Source organism: Cervus elaphus, chromosome 13 (assembly GCF_910594005.1).
Source record: "Cervus elaphus chromosome 13, mCerEla1.1, whole genome shotgun sequence".
Taxonomy (NCBI): Eukaryota; Metazoa; Chordata; class Mammalia; order Artiodactyla; family Cervidae; genus Cervus; species Cervus elaphus.
In genome coordinates, this window is record NC_057827.1 from 51,676,865 (window position 1) to 51,701,730 (window position 24,866).

The 24,866-nt window shown below is 38.1% G+C and overlaps 2 protein-coding genes across 3 annotated transcripts; one reads left to right on the forward strand and one right to left on the reverse strand.

The window, feature by feature from the left end:
- Positions 1-2,695: 2,695 nt before the first annotated feature.
- TRAPPC6B (trafficking protein particle complex subunit 6B) lies at positions 2,696-14,104 on the reverse strand. 2 transcript variants are annotated; one of them, XM_043921363.1, is made up of 6 exons: positions 13,318-14,104; positions 8,393-8,460; positions 7,351-7,468; positions 6,301-6,384; positions 4,560-4,653; positions 2,696-3,845 (listed from the first exon to the last, which is right to left on the reverse strand). In XM_043921363.1, exons 1-6 carry the CDS (start codon positions 13,396-13,398, stop codon positions 3,814-3,816), a joined length of 477 nt encoding a protein of 158 aa, XP_043777298.1. In that variant the 5' UTR covers positions 13,399-14,104; the 3' UTR covers positions 2,696-3,813. The 2 variants fall into 2 exon arrangements, with proteins under 2 accessions (XP_043777298.1, XP_043777299.1); XM_043921364.1 differs by having other exon boundaries at positions 13,199-13,336.
- A 2,902-nt stretch (positions 14,105-17,006) lies between these two features.
- On the forward strand, positions 17,007-24,324 carry PNN (pinin, desmosome associated protein). The gene is made up of 9 exons (XM_043921360.1): positions 17,007-17,461; positions 18,114-18,185; positions 18,573-18,641; positions 19,163-19,235; positions 19,348-19,442; positions 19,603-19,678; positions 20,735-20,890; positions 20,967-21,105; positions 21,870-24,324. Exons 1-9 carry the CDS (start codon positions 17,349-17,351, stop codon positions 23,240-23,242), a joined length of 2,166 nt encoding a protein of 721 aa, XP_043777295.1. The 5' UTR covers positions 17,007-17,348; the 3' UTR covers positions 23,243-24,324.
- Positions 24,325-24,866: the final 542 nt, after the last annotated feature.

Here is a 24,866-nt window from a genome sequence, read left to right on the forward strand (position 1 = left end):
TTAATAGTAAAGGTATAAAGTGTCAGTTATTGTTGTAACTAATGTATAGCTTTTCCATGGCTAGTGGCTGAGCATGTAATTATGGTCACTACTCACACAGAAGAATTAACTTTCCTGAGAACTTGAAACAAAAAAGGCAATTTTGCATGTACAGAAGACAATTGGTATATGAAATTATTTTAATGCTCTTATACCTCTGTTTTCCAGCAAACTGTAGGTCTTTAATATTTAACTGAAAATTTATTTTTGTAATAACTTTACTTGGCATAAGGATATTTTTCAGGAATGTAGAAACAAGATATTTTAAGCCACAAATATAGTTAGGCAGACTACCAATATAGCTGAAGGGTTTATCAAGTCTTTAACAAAAGTATCTTCTGATGTTAATGAGAAATTGAAGAGGAAAATTTTTCCAAACTTTGACACAAAAATCTTTTAAGTTCATTGAGAAATTACACATTTTAAATGCAGAATTTAAAGGTAATTATTTTGAAAATAATAGCTACCATACAGTAGTTTAATCAGGTCTGTGGGGGTATGGACCAGATAAATTGGATTGCACCTATTTTTTTTCACATAAAGATTGATTACTTCTTTGGTCAGGAGGACATTATGCATTCATTAAATTGTAACTTTTATTGTATTCATTTTTTAAGATAAGATTATTTCATCTGTATCTCTTAGCAGAATTAGTCAATTAGAGACTGAACTAGATGAAAAGTGGTTCAAGTTACCAGTTTTACCATCTGGGGACAAAAATAATAAAAATGCGTTCGAAATTGAGAAAGATGAGTATAGCAGTATATAGTAGAAAAGCAGACCAAATGGACCAAGACAGGTTCTGATGACATCTCCAGGCTTAAGTTCCTTTACAGAGGTTTGGCTGGTAGACAAGGGTTGAACTGTCATCATGGTTAGTATAGGCCACTGACTACAGTTTATAAAAACTAGTTTATAAAGCTACCTCATAGTTTGTCATTCATACAGTATATTTACCTTTGAAACATACACCTGCTCTTCAACACAAGTTTACAGTTCACTTAGGGCTGTTGATGACTATAATTAAAACATAAAGTTGTACAGAAAGATACCCAAATAAAAATATCTTTATTGTGGGATTACTTTAAAATAATCTACTGTACAATTTACTTACACCTTTCAAGTCTTTTGGATACACTCATAGTCATGTATATTTATATTTTACATATTGCATGTGTGGTATCCTGTAAAAAAAAAAAACCTTTCTCTCAAGACCAATTAACATCATGCCATGTAAGCAAATACATACAGCTCTATTTCATCCTTTTTACTGGCTGCACATTATTTCCTTGTTTGCCAGTACAAATCAAGTGCCGTCAATGAATATAGTCAAATAGTGAAAATCCTTATACATACAATGAACATTTAGGTTGGTTCCACTTCTCGGCTATTGTTAACAATGCTGCAGTGGACATGGGAGTGCAAATAACTCTTCAACATCCTGATTTAAATTATTTGTAATAAATACTCTCCAGTGGGATTGCTGGAATATATAGTAGTTTTAAATTTTTGTGAAATCTTTATACTCTCTTCCACAGTGGCTGTATCATTTTAACATTACCACTGAGAGTGCACAAGGGTTCCAATATCTTCACATCCTTGCCAACACATATTTTCTGGTTTGGGTTTTTTTTAATGGCCATCCTAACTGGTGTGGGGTAGTAACTAGTGGTGGTTTTGATATGCATTTCCCTCATTAGTCATGATACTTAGCATCTTTTCATATACCTGTTGGCCATTTGTATGTATTTTTGGAGTAATATGTGTTTCAGTCCTCTGTTCATTTCTAATTGGGTTATTTGAGTTTTTTTTGCTAGTTTTAGTCCCCTGTATACTTTAGGTATTAACCACTTACCAGGGAACATGGTTTGCGTCAACTTTCTGCATTCCACAGGGCCACTTCACACTCTGTTCTTTCTTTTGCTGGGCAGCTTTTTGGTTTGATACAGTCTCACTTGTCTGTTTTTGCTTTTGTTGCCAGTGCTTTCAGTGTCAAATCTAAGAAACCATTGCTAAGACCAATATTATAAAGCTCTTTTCCTGTTTTCCTCTGGGAATTTTAAAGTTTCAGGTCTTGAGTCTTCAACACAGTTTCAGTAGATTTTTGTGTATGGTATAAGGGTCCAACTCCATTCTTTTGCATGTGGATGTGTATTCAGTTTTCCCAGTACCATTTCTTGAAGATATGCTATTTTTCTACTATTTGGCTTTATTTGATTTTCTACAAGTCTTGAAAAGGCCTTCTCTACTACAAGATCATAGAACCTCATATTGTCTTTAGCACCTTATGGTTTTATTGTTTTAAATGTAAACCTTTGTCTTGCCCTCCCCCTATAGAAAAAAGAAAATTCAATATTCCCATACTGTTTCCTGTATAACCCAACTTTTGCCTCACCTCTACCAAGACAGGCCTGTTTTTTGGCTACAAGTGGTGGCACTAATGGTAAAGAATCTGCTTGCCAATGCAGGAAACACAAGAGATGCAGGTTCAATCCCTGGATTGGGAAGATCTCCTGGAGAAGGAAATGGCACTCAACTCCAGTATTCTTGCCTGGAGAATTCTATAGACAGAGGAGCCTGGCGGGCTACAGTCCATGGGGCCGCAAAGAGTCAGACACAACTGAGCACACACACACAACAAAATACACAAAAGGGAGACTGACCAATATAAGGAATTTATTATAAAAGAAAAAGTCCAAAGGTATAGCAGTTCCAGGATTGGTTAATTCAGGAGCACCATTCAGGTGCTTTCTGTCTGCACCTGCTATCCTCAATAATGACAGCTTTCATCTCCATGCTTGTCCTTTCATGATCATCATATGAAAGAAGAGGTAAGAGATACACTAGATGAACACTGACCTCAACCCACAGAAGCTTATGGGCCCATGAATACTGGTGTGACTATCGATTCATCCACCCCTCTGCCCTTGGGGAAGACTAAAAGTAAGGGGGAAAAGTACAGATGTTAGAATCTTCACCAGCACTTCCACATATGGAGAGAGAAATGGAAAGTCAAGACTGTTAACTGGAGTAAGTATAACAATTCCTTCCTCAAATACCTATTATTCTTTGGCTCTGGAGTCACTGAATTCACATCTGTATCCCACTTTGTCTAGATCTATATTTTACTTTATTATATTAATGAAGCTTTCAAGAACTGAATTCTATTAAAGTAAAATAAAGTTTTAAAGCAATTTAGGCAGTTAAATATATATCACACACACACAACACACAATGTATATAATGAAATCCTTATACATGCATAAAAACTCAATAGAAATAAATTATAAGCAATAAGATAATAAAGTTTAAAATTTAGTGTACTATTTGCTTTTTTAATAACAAATTCATAAACCAAAATTTGTTCATTTTTACACAAATGATTCTGATTGGTGCATACTTTTCTTTATGCTAATTTACCAAACCCTGAGTTTTGCTTCTCCATTTCTGGTTAAATATGTATCACTCTAAGCAAATAAAAATGTTTAAATAAGGGTCCTGCATTGGTGTTTAGTTATTTGAAATTAGATTTTCATTCTAAATAGTTTCAGTAAAGTGTATGTTATAGTAGAATGTCTCTACTTGCTTTAAGGTCTGTCTTAAATTGATAAAATACAACCTTCCTCTGCTTAAGCGTGCATCTTTCATTATACAAGTTAGCAAATAGCTTATATCAGTACAAATGTCCAACAATGTAATCATTGCCTTCTGAAATATTTTATACAGGAATAATTTATCTCTTTACACTAGTAAAGCCTTGCATTTCAGTAGGTTCTATAGCTTCTGTATCATCACTTGAAATTTACCTAAAAGGAAAACATGAAAATCATTTTGATTTCAGGTAAAAGGTAAACATGTCTAAACATCCATTTTCTGCTCTTTTTATTAAGTTGTTTCAATCAAGAAACTTGCTATATCAAATGACCTTTCACACTTCACACTATTTGATAAAGTCAGTTTCATTTTTATCATGATTATCCGGTTTGTGAATGAATGCCTTTGTTTCTCTGATTTCTATATTTTAGGTATTTCATTGCTAGTTACTATGAATAGAAAGGAAATAGAGTGATGCTCAATCCAATTTTATTCTTGGTTAGTAGCTGTGGCGAAGAGATTTTTGAAAAGGAGTTTAGTGATAAAAGACTAGTTAGCTTTATCTAGCTTTATATAACAGATGTATTTGAGAAAATTTTTTTAAAAATTTCATTATAAGGAAATTTGCTATCTTAAAATTTTCCTTTAAAAATTAAGAGTCACCCTTTAAGTTGTCTTATAAATTTACATTTCCTTAACACATTTTCTTAAATCATTGTCTCTTACGAATTTTAAAATCATTGACTATAAATATAAGTATGCTACATATAACTACATTAAGTGTTAAAATTGACAAAAGTAAAATGAAATGGTTCTGGCATTTTAAATGTCCTCTAAGTAACAAATACAAGAAACAAACAAAAAGAACACCAGACCTGATAAATAACTGCTAAAAACATTTGTTAAGAAATATGAAGTCAACTTACAGGCAGGCATTGAAGATACTTCAGCTGTTACAATACTTTTTATCCCCAAGTTTGATAAGCCACCTCTGATTAAGCCACATGTAAAAGCTAAATACTAAAAGGAACAAAAGTGTAAAAAGTATTAAGGGTTTACTAAGACAGTAAAGGTATTGCTAAATATCACATTTAGTTAAACCTTGACGTTAATAAGTAAGTCACTTATTTGGAAAAGCTGTAATAATTTTTCAAACTATTAAAAATTCTTACTATTAGATTTCCCAGCTCCTACGCAACTGAACATGGACACATGACTTAAGCTCAGTCAACTCACTGGCCCAGTCCATGACCCTGAATCTACAATGAGTGACAGAAAAAGCTGGAAACAGGTTAGAATTCGTTCTAGAGACAGTAAAGGTGGTTTGTGTCTACCGTCAGTGCTGCTTGAAGGATTCTATCTAGACTCTCCTTGTGCAGCGATCTGGCTGCTTTAACTTCCCATGGTGCCTTTTTTTCCTTTAATTTTGGCCACACCATGTTGCATGGCTTATGGGATCAGTTCCCTGACCAGGGACTGAACCTGGGCCACAGCAAATCCTAACTACTAAACCACCAGGAGATTCCCCTTCCCTGGTTCTTGCCTGTTTTCTGAGCCTTCCCATCAATTCTGTAAGCTAACTAATATGATTCCATTCAATCAAAATTGGTTTCTGGAGTCAAGAATCTTGACTTGTTCAAGACTTATAGCCTGCCACAACAAAGACTTATCCAGTTTAAAGGATCAAAGTGCCAATGTTGAGAAACTGTTAAGGGAACAAGCAAATGGGACTAAGCCATAGCAGAGACAGCACAAAAAGAGAACCAAAAATCAAATAGTCCAAGGTATTTTATCATCTACATTTTTGAATTGCATGATATTCAACAATATGTATGAATAATATAAAAAATATTTTATAATATACATAAACGGGTAATGATAGGTAATCAGATATAGAATCATGAAATTATAAACTGGGAAAGAACTTAGAGATTGTTTATAATATACTGTTACAATCAATTTTATTAATAAGGAAACTAAGGTCCAGAGGGGATCTATAAGTTGTGGAGTTAGCTTAAAATCTAGATTTATTTGGTCCCAAGTTCATACTCTTCCCACTACACCAAACTGCCTTTGTGTTAGATTAATTTAGGTGTGGACAAATTTTACAGATAAAAAGCAGCTTTTACATACTGCCCAATGTATTTTAATCTGTAATACATCTGGCCTATTTATTGATTCCTACTTGAGACTGAAAAAAAAATACATGAGACCCTGAAATGCAGATATACTTAATACAAGACATATATTCTTAGAAATAAATATTAACTATATTAAAAATTTTTTTTAATTTACTGATGGAGATTGTAAATATGAACTCTGAATTGAATAATTTTGTATAGCTAATACCAGTTTTTTAAGCTTGAGTATCTTTTCTGATGTATCCATACTATATTTTAGTACTATCTTATCATTAATCTACATTTTTAATGACATTTAAACTATAGTGTTTCTTGAATTGGTCATCATAAGCCTACTTAGTTACAAGTTAATATAAACTATTTCAATATGATAAATATCTTTCTCCTATTTCGTAGAGAAGTGTTTAGGCAAAAGGAACAATTTTAAAACATTTTGAATTCACGTCTACTGTGATTAGTATTGTACTTTTCCCTACATTTCTACTTGTTTCATAATAAAAAACCAATCTTTTATTCCATTAAATACCTTTGATGCATGTTCTAAATATTGTTTTCCTGCAGACATTTGAGTAAGCAGGCGAAATTTGTTGTCCTGAAGTACATAGATGCCCTGTCCCAAAAACAGAAAGACATCCAAAGTCAATGTAATCTGTACTCTTCCCTTCAAAACAATTTAAGAATTTTTAAGTTATTAAAACTTTCCCTTCCATTGGTCAAATTTTCTTTATACAAAGAGGTTTTGCAGTGTTCAAGCTGAAGAGCTGTTCATCATTTATAACACTAATATTTACTGAATGCTTTAAAGATACTGAAGATACAATGATACATAAAACAGTTCCTATCCTTAAAGAATTCAGTCTAGTGTGAAAGAATCAAAAATACATTCTAGGTGAAATTAGCAGCTATATCTAATTAACTCATACCTAGAAAGCCAATAATCAGTGTCACTTTTTCACATAAGCATTTCAAGTACTTTTAGGTTAAGGCTGATGTTATCTGTAAAAATGAATTCTACTGGTAGCTAAGAGATAACATTATTTTCATTTTTTATACTTTAGTAAATGCCAAATATATTCTAAATATCTCCTAAAATTTTATGTCATTTTTTGCATAATCTCTCACGCAACCTATTAACTTTTTTTTTCCTATTAACTTTTATATTAACAAAATATTTTAAGAATAAAGAATACAATGGCAACTGAACAGGCAAGAATTACAATGAGACTTAGGAATTATTTGAAAGACAGAAATGTGATATATCTGTGGTTCTGCATATTACCACCACTAAGTAAGAATAATGAAAGAACCAAGTCCTAAAACTTATCATTCTGATATTTGCTACTTTTTAAAACTTAAAATTTTATTGAGAGAAAGGGACAGCTGTCATTACAGATAACTGCCCTTGCCTTTATTCACTATACCCTACTAGAGAAAAAAAGTAGTGATGTATTAATAACATAGAAATATTCCTAAGTTTCTGAGAAATTAAGTTTTATATAACAAGTAAGTCACTAAACTAGGACATTTATATTAAGATAAAGGACTTTAAAAAATAGGCCTTAATTTATCTAAATACCTGATGATTTGTCCTTAAATTGTCGATTTGCTTCTTGAATACTGTAGTCCAAAAATCTTTACAAATGAACTTCATGATATCTAACTCATCCTTGAACCTTGCAGTATCTTTTGTAAACCTAAAAAGATCAACTAGAAGTAATACAGTACTTTTCATCCAGAGAAAGGAGGGGCAAATTATTCACTAATTTCCAAATGCCACAATAGCACTGAACATTTACTGACAGTTATAAAGTGACAGGCACCAAGCAACGTAGTTCCCATTTCAGTGAATTCACATACTGTTATATAATGATGGGGCTAAAATTAGTCTTAACAGTAAGCAATTTTAGGTACAGCTGACACATTTTTAAAAAAAAAAAAGCTGAGCATGATCATGGTACTGTTATATAAAATATGAAAGAGAGAGGTCACTCAGTTGTGTCCGACTCCTTGTGATCCATGGTGCCAGGCTCCTCTGTCCATGGGATATTCCAGGCAGGAACACTGGAGTGGGTTGCCATTTCCTTCTCCAGAGGATCTTCCCAATCCAGGGATCAAATCCAGATCTCCTGCATTGCAGGTGGATTCTTTACCACCTGAGCCATGAGGGAAGATCAGGAAAATATAACAGAGTTCAGTTATTTCAGATAGAAAGGAATACTAAAAGAAATTGATCTGTAAGTTTGAAGACGATCACATGCATAAACAGACTCTTAAGGTACACATTTAAACCATATTCCATTTAGGATAAAGAACCTACTAGAGCTTAAGTAGGAAATGCAACAAGATTTTAGATAGTTGTTTCAGCACATCAAAGTTTTCAGGAAAAAAATTTTAAACAAATACTTATTTTCTTCAAATTTTGAAACATGAAAGTTGGATAACTGAGTTAAAATAGCATCAGACCTAAAAAGAAATTTCAATCTGTGAATAAAGAACAGAGAATAAATAAAATTTAGGAATTAAAATGAAAGTATCTCAAGTTTTATGCAATCTTTTGAAATGGATCATCTTTGTTCATAACCTACCTGGAAGAAAATTTTCAAATCCATACTGCTCACCTTTCTATCAATCCTTGTCCCACTCGAAACCCCATGTTTTCCAGTTTAGTTATACAGCGTCCATTTTCCTATTTAAAAAAATAATAGTTTTGAATAATTTTAGAATGCCAGAATGTAAATATTTCACTGAACATTGTGAGAAAAAGTGAATTACAGGTCATATTTGAATTTTCTTAATCATTTTCATAAGGCAATAAGATAAACAGAACTGTTACTACTTTTCAGAAATGCCAAAGCCTCTTCCCAATTACTCTTCCTGCTTTCCCTGGCTTTTTCCATTTTCAACTATTCTTTCCGTTATAAAATTAAGGTCAAGGTATCGCTTTTGACTTTTTTCTGTCATTCCCTTTGTGCTGTCACTAAGTTCTAAGTTCTGCTTGAAAATGTCTCTTAAAGAGTCACCCAAGCTTTCCATTTCCCAGTGTATCTTAGTTGGTGACCCCACCATCCTATTTCTGGAATCATGCAATTGCCTCACTCTTCCTTTGACAATCTCATCCACTCTTCAGTCGTTAAATAACACCTATGTCAAAGACTCTCAAAATCCTCTGGATGACCTACAAAGCCCTATACAATCCAGACTCCTGTGCCTCTCTAACCTCACCTCCTCTTCTTCACTCACCCCATCCAGCTTCACTGATTTCCTTGCTGTCCTTAAACATGCCAGGCAAGCTCTAGGCACCTCTCCATCTAGATAACTCACATGACCACCTCACTGGCTTTAGGTCTTCATTCACAAGTCATCATCTCAATGAGGCCAATTTCAGTCTTTTAAAACTACAGTATCATTCCACTTCAGAAACTACCTAATGATTCTCAAAGTGTGTCCCAAGACTAACAACATCGGCATCACATGGGAACTTGCAAAAATTGCAAATTCTGTAACCCCACCCCCAATTCAGTGAATCAGAAACTGTAGGTATGGGTCAGTAACCTGTGTTTTAAGAAGCCCTCCAAAAGTGATACTGATGCTCTGATTTCTCTGCTTAATTTGTCTCCAGGGAACTTCTTTCACCATTTAACCCAATATACATGTTACTAATTTTATACTGTTCATGTTCCTCCATCCCCACCTACTAGAATACAGCAACAAGAGGGCAAGAAATTTTATATATTTTGAAGCCTTTGTCTTCAATTAACACCACAGGCCTCGTTATCTGCTGAACTTTCTTCTAAGTACTCCACTAATAGGGCTGACTACTAACTCTTTATTTCTAGTACAGATTTTAGCAGACACAGTCATCTAGCGGTCCCATTGTGTGCATGCTCAGTCATGTCCAACTCTTTGCAACCCCGCTGACTGTCACCCATCAGGCTCCTCTGTCTGGGATTCTCCAGGCAAGAATACTGGAGTGGGTTGCCATTGCCCTCCTCCAAGGGATCTTCCCAGCCCAGAGATCGAACCCATGTCTCCTGCGTCTCTTGGATTGCAGGTGGATTCTTTACCTCTAGCGCCACCTGGGAAGCCCCGAGGTCCCACAGGCCCCTTAAATACGGCATGTTCAAAATGATATTATCTTAGCATCCTCAGCTTGCTCTGCCTCCAAAATTCTTTAACCTCACTAATGGCACCACCATCTATCTAGTTACTACAACCAGAAAACTTCCATTTCCTTCACTTCTGTGCTGCCAAGCCTACATACACACTGCAGTCCTGTGGAGCCTATCATCTACATGCTTTCCCAAGTCCATCTTCTCTCTCCTGACTGCTTAAATTAGCTCTTAACCTTTCTCTCCTGGTCTTCAGTTAGAACCTCCTAACTGACCTCCTTGTCTCTAGTTTTTTCTCCTTTGATTTATTTTCTGTATTTATGCTATAGACTTTCTAAACACCAAATTGTGTTGTTTCTCCACTGGACCATACAGCACCACTCTGTTCATTTGCACACCGGTTTCCAAACATGCTCAGGTAGAATGACCTGCAAATCATGACGCTCTTTGTAGAATCACCCAGGAATATATTGATAAGCAGGAAATATGCTTACATGCAGACATTCTCAAATCTTAACTATGAATCACATGAACTCTTGAATTAAGCCCTAGGAAAACCTTCTGATGTTGCTACATGTTCATTCACTTTGGCATCTGTGAGTGCTCACTAGTAAGTACCAAATTTTTAAGAAAAACTTAGGAATATTTTATCCATTAATGTAAAAAAAAATATTCCCAATAAATTGCTAAATGTCCAGTTGTTCAATTATTAGATTTAATACCTCTTTGGCACAGTTGGAAAATTATTGAAGTGTGAGAACATTAGTCTTTTCCTTGATTTCACTTAAACTTATGACTTCATGTCTAAAAAGATATATAAAGGCCATCTCTGATAGAATTATGTCTTTCTTTTACATTTTTTTATTATGAAAAATTTGAAGCACACACAAAGTAGAGACGTTACCAAACCCTCATACACCAAGATGCCAGTATGGATTCTAATCATCAAGCCTACTACATAACTTTTTAAAAATCCTTTTTGCTTATATGCACTTAAAATTTTTTCCCCACCATACACAAACTGCAATAGGAAAAGAAAGTTATTTTTAATGATTCAAAACTTTTGGATTTCCTTTCTCTTATAGGACTGGCACATCTCTCAAAATTATCAGTCACGATTAGAACAACCGTTTTGTTTTATTTTGGCTAACCCATTTGGGGGGGGGGGGGCGGATTTTTAAAAAAGGTTTTCCTGGGCAAGAGCTGAAAGAGGGAAAGAAAGTAGAAGAGAGCAGAATCAAGCAAGCTGATGCATGTGTGGTGGGGCTGGGAGCAGGGATTTTATGATAATAGAGTAAAAGAGATGTGTTACTAATTATTCTCTGGGGAAAAGGATTTAAGGAACTCTAACTCTACACAAACACAAATGTCTGCTACTCAGCACTAGCACTCAGCACAGATGCTGAACATTAACTACTGGTTGTTAATGATGTTAAAGTCAAAAGTTTGTAATTTGGAAAAAAATCTCTTATTACTGATGAATCTGAATAATAGACTTTGTGGGATTCCCTGGTGGTTCTGTGGTTAGGACTCACTGCTGCGGGCGTGAGTTCAATCTAGGAACTAAGATCCTGCATGCTGCAAGGTGTAGCCAAAAAAAAAAAAAGATAAAATTTGCTTTATTTCCAATACTCTTCCTGATATCTTCCTATTAATATCTCTAATGCATAATTAATACCATAGATTAAATCTATCTCCCCAAAATTCGTATGTTGAAAATCTAACCCCCAGATGGTATTAGGAGGTAGGGGCCTTGGGAGATGATTCTGTCTTGAGGGTGGAGCCCTCAAGAAAAGCATTACTGCCCTTATAAAAGATACCCCAGAGAGCTAGTTAGTCCCCTTCTACCATGTGAGCACACAGCCAAAACACCACTATCTATAAATCAGGAAGCGGCTTTCACCAGACACTAAATTTTCTGGTGCCTTGACTGTACTTCCCAGCCTTCAGAACTGTGAGAAATGAATTTCTGTTGTTTATAAATCACTCTGGCATCTTTGTTACTGCCCCCTAAAACAGACAGTATCCTTCTTACAGTTCACAAACTGACAGCCACTCTTCCTGGATGTCTTAAGGTGCCACAAATTCAACCAATCCAAAATAATTCAGTATCTTCACCTCTTCTTTATTCCTTCTCCATCCAACCCAGCGGCTCAAGCTAAACACTTGGGGATAATTTTCAATTCTCATTCCTATACCTAATCACGTCTTAGAGATTCGGCCTCCTATCTCTCAAACCGTTCTCTCCTCTTTATCCAGATCTTCATCATCTCCTGCCTGGACTCCTACAATAAGGAAGCTTCTCACTACAAGAGCTTCCCTCTCCAGTCCAAAGAATACTTTCGTCTTTCTGAAATGCAAATGGACTGTGTCATTCTTTTTAAAAATCCTCCACTGAGAAGGTCCATGTTTTTAATCATACAAGGCTCTTTCTAGCTTCAGCTTTCAAAACTTTTCACTCTCCACCTATTCAATCTAGTCACAGTGAATGCTCAGGCATATTTAAATACTCTACACCTTTCATTCCACTATGACTTTCCCTTTGCCTAGGATGCTTGACCTGCCCTTAATTTCTACCCCTCTTTATCAACAGCATTATAGAAACTAGAGCTTCTGACCTGAGCATGACTTTAGAATACTTTATTTATGAAATCCTACAACTCCATTATTTCATACCACCAAATACTGTTAATTATTCACTGAACCACATTCCCCAATGACTGTGAGGCAGGGACTTCACCTTATTAATCTAACAGTGTCAGGCCCACAATACACTTAACATATTTTCTAAATGAATCAATTAGTGAATGAAGACTCACATACATTAGAAGTAACCTCCAGGAGGATGGGGCCATTGTTTGCTTCTTCATTACTATATCCCCAGCGACCAGCTCTGACATATAATGCACACTAAATTTTTTTACATTGTGTTTCCTAATCATAGTAACACATGCAAAATTTCCTTTGCTTCGACCTCAAATCTCATTAACGTTCTTTCTCTGAGTTTCCTGGAGTGTTAGTGAGAGTTAGGGATGTGGAGGGAGGGACAGGATTCTCAGGCTAGGAGAGATCTGTCCAGTGGACAACTGGGAAGTGCTGTTAGTGACATTGTAATTAAGTAGGGGTGCCAAAATCAGCAGTTAACTCTTTCGCAAATCAGGGCAGGGACAACACATGGAAGGGACAAAACTAAGAAAATCTGTGGCCTGCCAGACACAGATACGGGACTGGACAAAAAGGTATCATAGAGTAGAAGATACGAAAGAGACAAGAATGCAAGACTGGACAGCTGACAGGTTCTAAGGCTTAGGATACCTGAAAGTGTACCAATTCGTCTACACTTCGGGAGGCGACGAGTGGCATGCGATGGGACAGGGGTTGAAGGAAAGAACTGAGTGGAAACAAGCAGTGTCAGGGCGTGTGGCAGCACTCACCACCTCCCCCTGCTCCGCGGACTTGTACACTCCAGACACCATCTCGTTATGCAGAAGCAAAAACAACGCCTCGTCCGCCATTTCCTGCTTATTCCTCCAAGCTCGGGGTTTCGGCTCCCGTTTGGGTCCGGCTTGGGGATTCTGGATAGCGCCCCAACTGCTTGGACAAGCTACGCGGCTGGCTCAGTCCGCGGCCGGGCCCTCGTTGCTAGGAGACCGAGGAATCCACTCAGCTTCCTGAAGGCTGGTAATGGAGTGAGTCTGGTCCCGGGGCGAGCTCACCCCCAGGGCCACTCGGCCCTGCGGCTGAACGGGAGAGTCTGACAGCAACGGGAACCAAACCCAGCCCCGGGAGACCCGATCCGGCCCCTAGGCAGGGAGGTGAAAACACAACATCCGGTCCCCTCTACCCCGGCATTCCGCCAGCTCTATGGTCACAGAGTTCCTTCCCCGGGGTGAACTGCTGGCGCCGATAGGAAGAAGGATTTTTCGTGTGCAAAGTGGCAAAGTTGGTAAGAGAAGAGAAGAGCTCCCGCTGCCATCTCTGTTAATTTGTTATGTTAGGCACAACAATGTCTAACAGCTTCATTAAAAGCTTCCACTTCTGCTATATGTTCCTAAATATGAAAAGTTGTATGGAGTGAATAAATGGTCAGTTTTCAGGCTATAAATTTTAGGTTGGTGATGGACAGGGAAGCCTGACGTGCTGCAGTGCATGGGGTCGCAGAGTCGGACACAACTGAGGACTGAACTGAACTGATAAATTTTAGGTATATTGAGAAATTACCCCAATCCATTTTGGATAAGCCTAGGTGTAAGATTTAGAGCCATTTTGGCCGCCAGGAAGTTTACTGGAAGTAAGGGACAAGAAAGGGAAATTTGAATCAGAAAATGCAAATAAAAGACTTCAGAAATGCGACTGAAGGGATGGAGTTCATATAAGAATCTATGGCGGATGTGGACAACTGCTGCAGACATGCAAATACAAATGTTAGACCATATACACATTTTAAATTTGGCAAACTTTGGCTTAAACGTGTTGCTGCGCCTATGATTAGTTCTTTTCTTAGTAACTTACAGAAAAGATTTTTTGCCCAATGAAGTCATTGCTTCCCTCAAAGTGCTGAGTTTCTCAAATTGTGAACCTTTCAACTCTTCATATCCTTTCATAAAATTTAAGACCATGTACCATAATTGGAATAGAGGCGGGTTTGTTTTGTTTTTAAAAATGTCCCTTCTAACGTTTCAATCAGTTTTTTCAACCACCACAAAAAATCAAGCGTGTTTCAACAAACCCTTTGAAAATAGACTAATTTTGAAGAGTATTTTGTAATCTTAATCTTGATTTTTCCAGCACTAAAATCTCCCATTTGTGAAATCAGGTCCTTTATGTCCCAGTTGTATTCTCCCCTGTCACCACCAGCAAGGTCAAAGATTAGGCAAAAAATTGGTGTCTTACTAAGGTCTATTTCTTAAACCACAATAACGGTGTCTTCGGATATTTTGGCGACTGGAGGGGAAACTAATATTTATTGAGCATTACTAAATGTTGGACGTGGCATTCTACTGATTATCCCCCGTAAATGAGACTGTTAAATTTCCCAAGGATGTTAGTAATAGATTCTAAGGAAGTAGGACTAGATCCTACCTTTTTGGCTGACTCTAAAAGCATCTTCCCATGGAAACACTGTTACACTTCATGGCACTATTACCACACTCAGGTTCCAAGTACTGTTTACTACACAGGATTGTGGTAAGGATCCATGAGACTAAGCATGCTGACAGTCAGTTCAGTTCAGTTGCTCAGTTGTGTCCGACTCTTTGCAACCCCATGGACTGCAGCACGCCAGGCCTCCCTGTCCATCACCAACTCAAGGAGTTTACTCAAACTCATGTCCATCGAGTTGGTGAAGCCATCCAACCATCTCCTCTGCCTTCAATTTTTCCCAGCATCAGGATCTTTTCAAATGATTCAGTTATTTGCATCAGGTGGCCATAGTATTGGAGTTTCAGCTTCAGCATCAGTCCTTCCAATGAATATTCAGGACTGATTTCCTCTAGGATGGACTGGTTGGATCTCCTTGCTGTCCAAGGGACTGAGTCTTCTCCAACACCACAGTTCAAAAGTATCAATTCTTCTGTGCTCAGCTTTCTTTATAGTTCAACTCTCAAATCCATACATGACTATTAGAAAAACCGTAGCCTTGACTAGATGGACCTTTGTTGGGAAAGTAGTGTGTCTGCTTTTTAATTAACTGTCTAGATTGGTCATAACTTTTCTTCCAAGGAGCAACCGTCTTTTAACTTCATGGCTGCAGTCACCATCTGCAGTGATTGCTCACAATCAGAACCATGTAATTTTTTTCCCCCATACAACAGCTGCAAGCAGAATTTTAGTTCTCCAACCAGGGATCAAACCTGAGCCCCCTGCAGTGGAAGTTTAGGAGTCTTAACCACTGCACCACCAAAGAAGTCCCAGAATCATTTAATTATTTATCAAGACTCATCCTTCTTGGCTTCCCAGGTGGTGCTAGTGGTAAAGAAACTGCCTGCCAATGCAGGAGATCCCTGGATCAGGAAGACTCCCTGGAGGAGGGACCGGCAATTCACTCCAGTATTCTTGCCTGGAGATTCCCACGGACAGAGGGGCCTGGGGCTATAGGCCATGGCGTTGCAAAGGCACGACTGAGCACACACGCATCCTTCTTACCCAGCTTTACATTTTCTTTTTTTGTATAGCACTTAACCCATTTCTACCACGTTTTATAATTTACTTATGCTTTTATCTGTCTCCTCATTCGTCCCATCGCCAAGCTCCTTGTGGGCAGATATCTGTATTGTACAGTGACTATCCAAGTGCACATAGTAGGCATTTCATAAATATTTGTTAAATGCGTAAAGTACAGGAAGCATTTTGCTCCCTGAGAAGCCTACAAACTTCGTGGAAGCAGGAACCACAGCTATCTTGTTCCAGGATTTTTCCAGAGTCCAGATTAACAGATCAAGAACTTTTAAGGATTGTTGGATGAATTTAATGGTAACTCAGATTAAATACTGCTGGCCTTCTAAGCTTAGTGCACGATGCCTAGCTAACGAGTGAAGGATGAGAACATAAAGATTATCCATAACATTGTTCTTCAGAACCCATTTTAAACCAACCAGCTGCAACCTAGGTGTAGAGGCTAATACCCATTATCGTCGCTTTCTTTCTTTCTTTTTTTTTTTTAGTATAACCCTGCACATGATCTGATCATTTTTTTGTAGTACAATCTGGCACTGGTCTGATCATAGGGTGATTCTGGACCGGCGTGACCTAGGACAGTTACATTATCTCCAGATTCAATTTCCTTATCAGTAGTAACAAGCCTGAGTAACAAGTTTATTCAAGCCTTTGGCTTGTGGGGGATAATGCACGTAAAGTGTTTCACAGAGTACAAAATAATTGTTAGCTATTAGGAAAAATGACTTTTCCTCTTCACTCGCTTCCCTCCGCTCTTCTAAGGCTTAACCTAATCAAGAGAAGTCTGCGCCCCGCCCACCGCCTCTCTGGGCATGCGCACCAACGGAATGGCCGCACCCTGTCCTAATCAAATCATTTACCGGGGGAAGACGGGGAAATAGACTCGTCTGAACCCTACTCTGAGGGGATCAGGTGGTAAACGATAAGAGGCACGTCATCTACAGGTTAAAAGGACCAGGAAGACCCCGCTCTCCTCACCAGAAGAGGTGGGCCGCGAACCCACGTCTCCGAGGACCCAAGTAGTCTCAAACCCGCCCCGGCTCTGCGCTAGAAGCGGAGCCCAGCCACCCGCAGCTAATTGGGGAGGGAGGGGACCCCTGCCTGACTTTTCATTGGCCCAGAGTCACAAAGGCCGGCAGTTTCTCCCCCTTCCGGTTGCTGAGTGGTTGAGGCCGAAATACAACTCCTTTTGCCATTGGCTGAGCCCAGCTGTCAGTCCTCTGGCGTCTTGCGGCGCGACACAGGCAGGCGCGGCCTATAGAGCAGTCTCGAAGCCTGCTGCAGGGAGAAGATGGCGGTCGCAGTGAGAACTTTGCAGGAGCAGCTAGAAAAGGCCAAAGAGAGCCTAAAGAATGTGGATGAGAATATTCGCAAGCTCACCGGGCGGGATCCGAATGACGTGAGGTAAGGAGTGGATGGGGAATGCTGGCTCCCAGAGGCGGCCGTGAAGCCGGGGTGAATTGGGGGCGGGGAGGGCGGTCAGCCCTGAGAAGACTGGAACATCGAGGCCTGTTCCCGAGCAGCCGTGGGACCCTGTTCTCTGTGAGGTGGGAATTTCCAAGGCCTTCAGCGTTAAGTCCTGGGTGCGTGAGGAAAGAGCGGAGCCTGGGTGCACCGGGATGGCCTCCCGTCCTGTGGGAAGGCCGGGACTGCTGATTCCCGCCCTCGGCTCCGCAGGCCCGGAACTGCAGCACAAAGCCTTCCTCCTTCCCGGGCTACCCGATTCAGGGTTGGCCCTGGGACCCTCCGGGGACGCGGTCCGCCGCCTCACCCTCCGGCTCTTGCCCACGTGCAACTTTCTTTGGGTTGGTGAAATTGGAACCTGACTCAGGTCTGTTAACGTGTAGTGGTGTTGAGAGAAATACGTTTCTGTGAAACTGGTCTTGGGAAAACGAGGTAGTTAGTAAAGTGCCACTTGCCGTGCTTCAAACACGTGGATTTGAAACCTTTTTCTTAGAACTTTTCTGTTTATTTTCTCTTGATGGTGAACCGCACCCGTTGGAGTGTTTGGTGCTGTTAGAAACGATTGTTGCACTGATTTGTAAATATTTTGTAGGCCCATCCAAGCCAGATTGCTCGCCCTTTCTGGTCCTGGTGGAGGTAGAGGACGTGGTAGTTTATTGCTGAGGTAAGATGTCCTTAAAATTTAATACATTGGTACTGTACTAAATTAATGAATCGGTTTAAACAAATTTCTTGCTAGAGTTAGTGTTAAGGAAAGTTTGGTTTGTTTGAAGCTGTGATTAGCTGTAGTTTTCTCTATAGTTAATTTCATTTACATTTACAGCTAGAGATTGAAGAGTATAGTAAGTATATCAGTTATGTGCAAACTTAATTTATTCTCATAGAGCTAAGAGAAATGCTATAAAAACATCCATCTTGAAGTAAATGTCCATTTGAGGTTACTTTATTTGGAAGAGGAGTTTTTAATAATTGCAACTAAATTATCTTCTTAAGTAGAAATAACCATTTTTCTTAATTTTCATGCGCTTTATGTTGGACATTTTTATTGCAGGCGTGGATTCTCAGATAGTGGAGGAGGACCCCCAGCCAAACAGAGAGACCTTGAAGGGGCAGTCAGTAGGTATGTTGGAGGACATGATTCTGGAAGCATACTTTATTTTATGAGGTAGAATATAAGTACTTAATATTGTTGGATTGAGTTGTATTAGAATTGAGTAGTATCACTTATTCTGAGTCTTTCACTTGGTATTTGACTGAACTGAGACAGCCAGTATCCCTGAAAACTCAGTTCTTCATGGCAGTAACAGAAATCTTAGCACATGGAGAAGGAAATGGCAACCCACTGCAGTCTTCTTGCCTCGAAAAGTCCATGGACAGAGGAACCTGGCAGGCTGCAGTCCATGGGGTTACATGACTGAGCACGCATGCAGGATAGATATTGGAGGGAGATGGGTTGGTAGCAGTAAACTGATAAAACTAAAAAAGAATGAAAGCACAGTAAAGGTCAGGAGAAAAATAAGATTGAGGAAATAGTCAGTTTGTGTTACTTTCCTGTCTTAAACTACAAAAGCTTAAGTGGATTGAGAGCTCTAGGAAATCAAAGTTTGAATTGGCCTTTTTAAATTCCCTTTCCTATGTCAGGCTGGGAGGGGAGCGTCGGACTCGACGAGAATCACGCCAAGAAAGCGACCCAGAGGATGATGATGTTAAGAAGGTAATTGAGATTAAAAGAACTTCATAGAGGGTGAATATAGTATTTTCACCTTGCTACATTTAGTAGAGTGCTACTGGTATGTTAGATTACTGAGATTTCTTTTCTCCTGCAGCCAGCTTTGCAGTCTTCAGTTGTAGCTACCTCCAAAGAGCGCACACGGAGAGACCTTATCCAGGATCAAAATATGGATGAAAAGGGAAAGCAAAGGTATCTTGAGTATCTTTCTGGAGGAAAATAACTCTTGTTAAATAATGCAATTTTAAGAAAATTTTAGGAATTGTTCAAGTGTATAACCGTGCTGCTTATAGGACATGGCAGGCTCAAATGAAGTAGAACCTTTTGAAACTGGATTTTTTCTTTTCTTTAGGAACCGGCGAATATTTGGCTTGTTGATGGGCACCCTTCAGAAATTTAAACAAGAATCCACTGTTGCTACCGAAAGGGTATTTATGCAGTTTTTCTTTTGCTTCCTTTATTAAGCTGTCAAGGTAGTTAATTATGTGTTAAATGTTTTAAAAAATCTTAAGATTTAATTGCAAGATTCATAAAGTGCATTACTGATATTTCCTAAGGAGGGAAAAAGATTTAATTGCCAGCCTAAAATAAAGCTAAGGAAAAACTTAAAACTTTCTCAAGTTGTTATTAACTGGTTCTTTCTGAGGTGCTGCTAAGTAACTTAGTGAACTTTTCTTTGTTGTTCATTGAGCCTAATCTGACTCAGGAGAATCTGGATTCAGGTTTTCAGCTCTATAGCAGTCTCACTTTCAGGTCTTGGCCAAGTCTCTCCATTTCTTCAGGCCTTACAGTACTTTCTTTAAAACAGCAAGTTGAACTTATTAATCATTGTAATTTATTAAGTAATTATAAATTCTAAAACACACTCAGAGGTACTCTAGAAGCAGAAGCATAAATTATATTTCCTGCTCTCCCGAGTTTATTTGTCCTATTTCTGGAAGTTTTTATTTTACTAAAGCTACAAAATTGTGTCCTTGGAGTTGAACACCAAGTTACTGCTTCTCAGGGGAGAAGGGAGATAGCAATTCAGTTACAGGAAGTTAATCAAGTTTTATTTCAGAGAGAGTGAACTAGTTGTCTGTTCTAGGATATCACTTGTCTCCAGTTTTTTGCTTTGGAAAGAGTAACTGAAAATAACCTATAAAGACAGTACTCTTCTCTTTCAGGTGAACTTTTATTTTTTATTTATTTATTTATTTTTTTTTTTTCAGGTGAACTTTTAGGTTAAGTTCTTTCATATATTGTGTTGGAATGAAATAGTAACTGATATTATAGCTGGCAGCTTTAAAATTTAGATTTTTTACATGAAAAGGCTTCAGTCCCCATTTCCTGAAAGGGAAACTGCAGTCTGCTTCAGATGCCAAGTTTGAATTAGCTGGTGTCCTGAATTGCAGATGTGACACATGTTTGTAGACATCAGTAAAATTGCAGTGTTTTACATCAGGGTGCATAATAAGCTTTTAAAGGTTGTTGTTTATCCTTAGCAAAAGAGACGCCAGGAAATTGAACAAAAACTTGAAGTGCAGGCAGAAGAAGAAAGAAAACAGGTTGAAAATGAGAGGAGAGAACTGTTTGAAGAGAGACGTGCTAAACAGACAGAACTGCGACTTTTGGAACAGAAGGTTGAGCTTGCGCAGCTGGTGAGTATATTTTGGAATTCTAAGATTGGTAATCCTTCATGTTGACAAAAGCACTGACCTTTTACCTTTTCTTTAGCAAGAAGAATGGAATGAGCATAATGCCAAGATAATAAAATATATCAGAACTAAAACAAAGCCCCATTTGTTCTATATTCCTGGAAGAATGTGTCCTGCTACCCAAAAATTAATAGAGGAGTCTCAGAGAAAAATGAATGGTAAGTGTAAAGAAGAGGTCCCTTGAAATTTCCTTGGTGGGTAAGGTAACAGATTCATACATACATACATACATACATGTTTGTTTCTTTCATGTAGCAGTTGCAATTCGTTAATGTTTTAGAACAATATTCTTAAGGTGCTAACGTGTTTCGAGTACAGAATCATTTGTTTCATGACAGATATTAGGTACAGGAAACTTAACATATTAGGTGGTACTTAATGCATGTTTGTTTCTAAAGCATTTGTGTGAGCTGACTTCGTGTTTTGCTTGACATCCTTAGTAGCCAGGTTCAAATGCTGATGAATCAAGAAAAAGGTGAAGATTGATGTAGTCTATAGAGGAAGTATATACATGGAAGGGTAGATACTACTAAGATTGTGATTAGCTCATTTGTCTCTTTTTGGGATCAGAAAAATTAATTCATGGTATGATACCATGAAATTGATTGTTTAAAAGAAGTTTTGTTCTTTTTCATTTAGTCTGCAGTAAAATAGCAAAAGATAGTCCTGTTTTTCCATCAATTAGATAATATGTAGTTTTGCCTGCTACTGATTTCTTAAAGTGTATAGGTTTCCAGTGGTTGTTTGCTTTTGTCATCTTATATCAATTTGGAATTACTTACTTGACATAATCAGTCTTGTCATCTCTTTACAAAAAAGACATCTCTTTACAAAAAAGACATTCTGTGACCAGATGTCAAATTGTGACTTTGAGTTTTTTAAATCTTAGTAAATTTTACACATGTAAATTTTTATTCTTTAGCTTTATTTGAAGGTAGACGCATCGAATTTGCAGAACAAATAAATAAAATGGAGGCTAGGCCTAGAAGACAATCAATGAAGGAAAAAGAACATCAGGTGGTGGTGCGTAATGAAGAACAGAAGTCGGAACAAGAAGAGGGTAAGGTGGCTCAGCGAGAGGAAGAGTTGGAGGAGACAGGTAATCAGCACAATGATGTAGAAATAGAGGAAGCAGGAGAGGAAGAGGAAAAGGAAATTGGTATAGTTCATAGTGATGCAGAGAAGGAACAGGAGGAGGAGGAACAAAAACAGGAAATGGAAGTAAAGATGGAGGAGGAAACTGAGGTAAGGGAAAGTGAGAAGCAGCAGGATAGTCAGCCTGAAGAAGTTATGGATGTGCTAGAGATGGTCGAGAGTGTCAAAAATGTAATTGCTGAGCAGGAGGTAATGGAAATCAATCAAGTTGAAAGCATAGAACCGTCAGAAAATGAAACTAGCAAAGAATTGGAGCCAGAAATGGAATTTGAAGTTGAGCCAGATAAAGAATGTAAATCTGTTTCTCCTGCAAAAGAGAATGCTAGTACTCTAGAAATGGAAAATGAGCCTGAGGAAAAAGAAGAAAAAGAATCTGAGCCCCAACCTGAGCCTATGGCTCAACCTCAGTCCCTGCCTCAGCCCCAGCCCCAGTCGCAACCTCAATCCCAGTCTCAGCCCCAACAAGTACTCCAGCCCCAGCCTCTCTCTCAGCCTGAGAATTTGCCGTTAGCTGTTTCACAGCCACCACCTCAGGTTGTTCAGGAGCAAGGGCATTTGCCACCTGAGAGGAAGGAGTTTCTTGTAGAGTCTGTAAAACTCACTGAGGTGACAGAGCCAGTCCTGACGGTACATTCAGAGAGCAAGAACAAAACCAAAACTAGGAGCAGAAGTAGAGGTCGAGCTAGAAATAAGACAAGCAAGAGTAGAAGTCGAAGCAGTAGCAGTAGCAGTTCCAGTAGCAGCTCAACCAGTAGCAGCAGCGGCAGCAGTTCCAGCAGTGGCAGCAGCAGTAGCCGCAGTAGCTCCAGTAGCAGCTCCAGTTCCAGCGGCAGCAGCAGTAGAGACAGTAGCAGCAGCACGACTAGCAGTAGTGAGAGTAGGAGTCGGAGTAGGGGCCGGGGACATAACAGGGATAGAAAGCACAGGAGGAGCGTGGATCGGAAGCGAAGGGATGCTTCAGGACTAGAAAGAAGTCACAAGTCTTCAAAAGGAGGTAGTGGTAGAGATGCGAAAGGGTCAAAGGATAAGAATTCCCGGTCTGACAGAAAGAGGTCTATATCAGAGAGTAGTCGATCAGGCAAAAGATCTTCAAGAAGTGAAAGAGACCGAAAATCAGACAGGAAAGACAAGAGGCGTTAATGGAAGAAGCCAGGCTTTCTTAGCCTATTCTTTGCAGCAGAAGATTTCTTGATGAGTTAAAAGGATTACCTTTCCTTGTAAGGAGAATGCTGCCTTAAGAATTGCATGTTGTAAAAAATTTTTTGGAAAATACAGACTGTTTGTTTACCAGACATTCTTGTACTTTTGCATAATTTTGTAAGAGTTATTTATCAAAATTATGTGAGGTTCCAAAATATGTAAAAACAATAATAATAAAAAAAGATTAACATCCCTTGTCATCTTTTTTAAATATCCTATACTCTTCAGTAAGAATCTGTATATTTTAATAGGTAAATCTTTAAGTCTGTTCCCTTCTGTATCATACATTGCTTTTGTAGAAATAAATGTGCATTTCTTTCATTAGCTTTGGGATGTCCTCGTTGACGCTTGTATAATAAATACCCTCTTAATACCATTTTCAGCTTTTATCACTAGATAACTAAACGTGATTAGAATGTTTTTGAAGGTTTCCTCACATTTATTTGCCTTAGACAATTATTTTGAGTTGTCAAAGTCAGAACTTTCCGGCTTTGATGGGAACATAGTTTGTTGCCCTTCAAAATCACTTACCACATTTTTCTAATCTCCCTTGTTATTTTAATCTAAGCATTTCCCCATTTTTCCTGTTTTCTCATATTTAAACCATATATTTGGTAGATAAAACAGTATGACTGGCATTTTCTTTATGATTATGGGAGCATCTTTTGTCTCCATGGTTACTTCTGTGATACGGCATATACATCTGTTAAAGAAAATAATCACTTTCTAGGGGAGGGAGGTAGAAAAGTATATTCTAAACTTGGATTTTAAGTTTGTGGTCTTGTCTTAACTTTTGTGTTGGCCCTATCTGAAACATGCCAATATGTGTTTTCAAGAATTTTTGTTTAAGTATTTGTGTGAAAGTTTACAAAATGAAGGAACTTCATCTACACTTGAATCTGTAAGCAAGATAACACGCAAGTGGTACCAAATGATTATTTGTTGTTTTATAAATTTGTATGAATTGGAGTATCTGTTGCCCATTACTATACATGTGCAAATAAATGTGGCTTAGACTTGTGTGCCTGCTTAAGACTAGTACTTGTATTAACTTTCTGATGCTTTATACAAGAGAGCGCTTAAATTGCAGATGGTCTTTGAGTTCATAATTTTTTGTTGTGACTGTAGCTTTAGGCTTAATTTTGAATATTCATTATGCCTTCTCTTGACAAGAAAACGGTAAGAGTTAAAATGTCAACACATTTCCAGCATTGTATAAATGTTAGTGAACATGGTAAAAGACCTTTTTAAAAAATACTTTCTTGAAGCAGTTATTAAATAGTAAATGTGTAGAACTTCTCAAGCTGCAAAGCTAGATACCTGCATCCCTGGGCCAGTTGTTTCTAACAGTCACTTTACCGAGGAATTGTAATGCTTTTCAGCATACAGTATAAGCTTTATTTTCTTGTGTGCCATTATGGGAGGAAGGTTGGTAAACACTTAAAAGGGATAACCATAGGACAACCTGATTCTTTTCTTAAAGCATCCTTGTTTGATGAATCTAAAATACTTTCATGTATTACAGTCTTAAACAAATTAAATGTTGTTCACTCATTTTTATCCA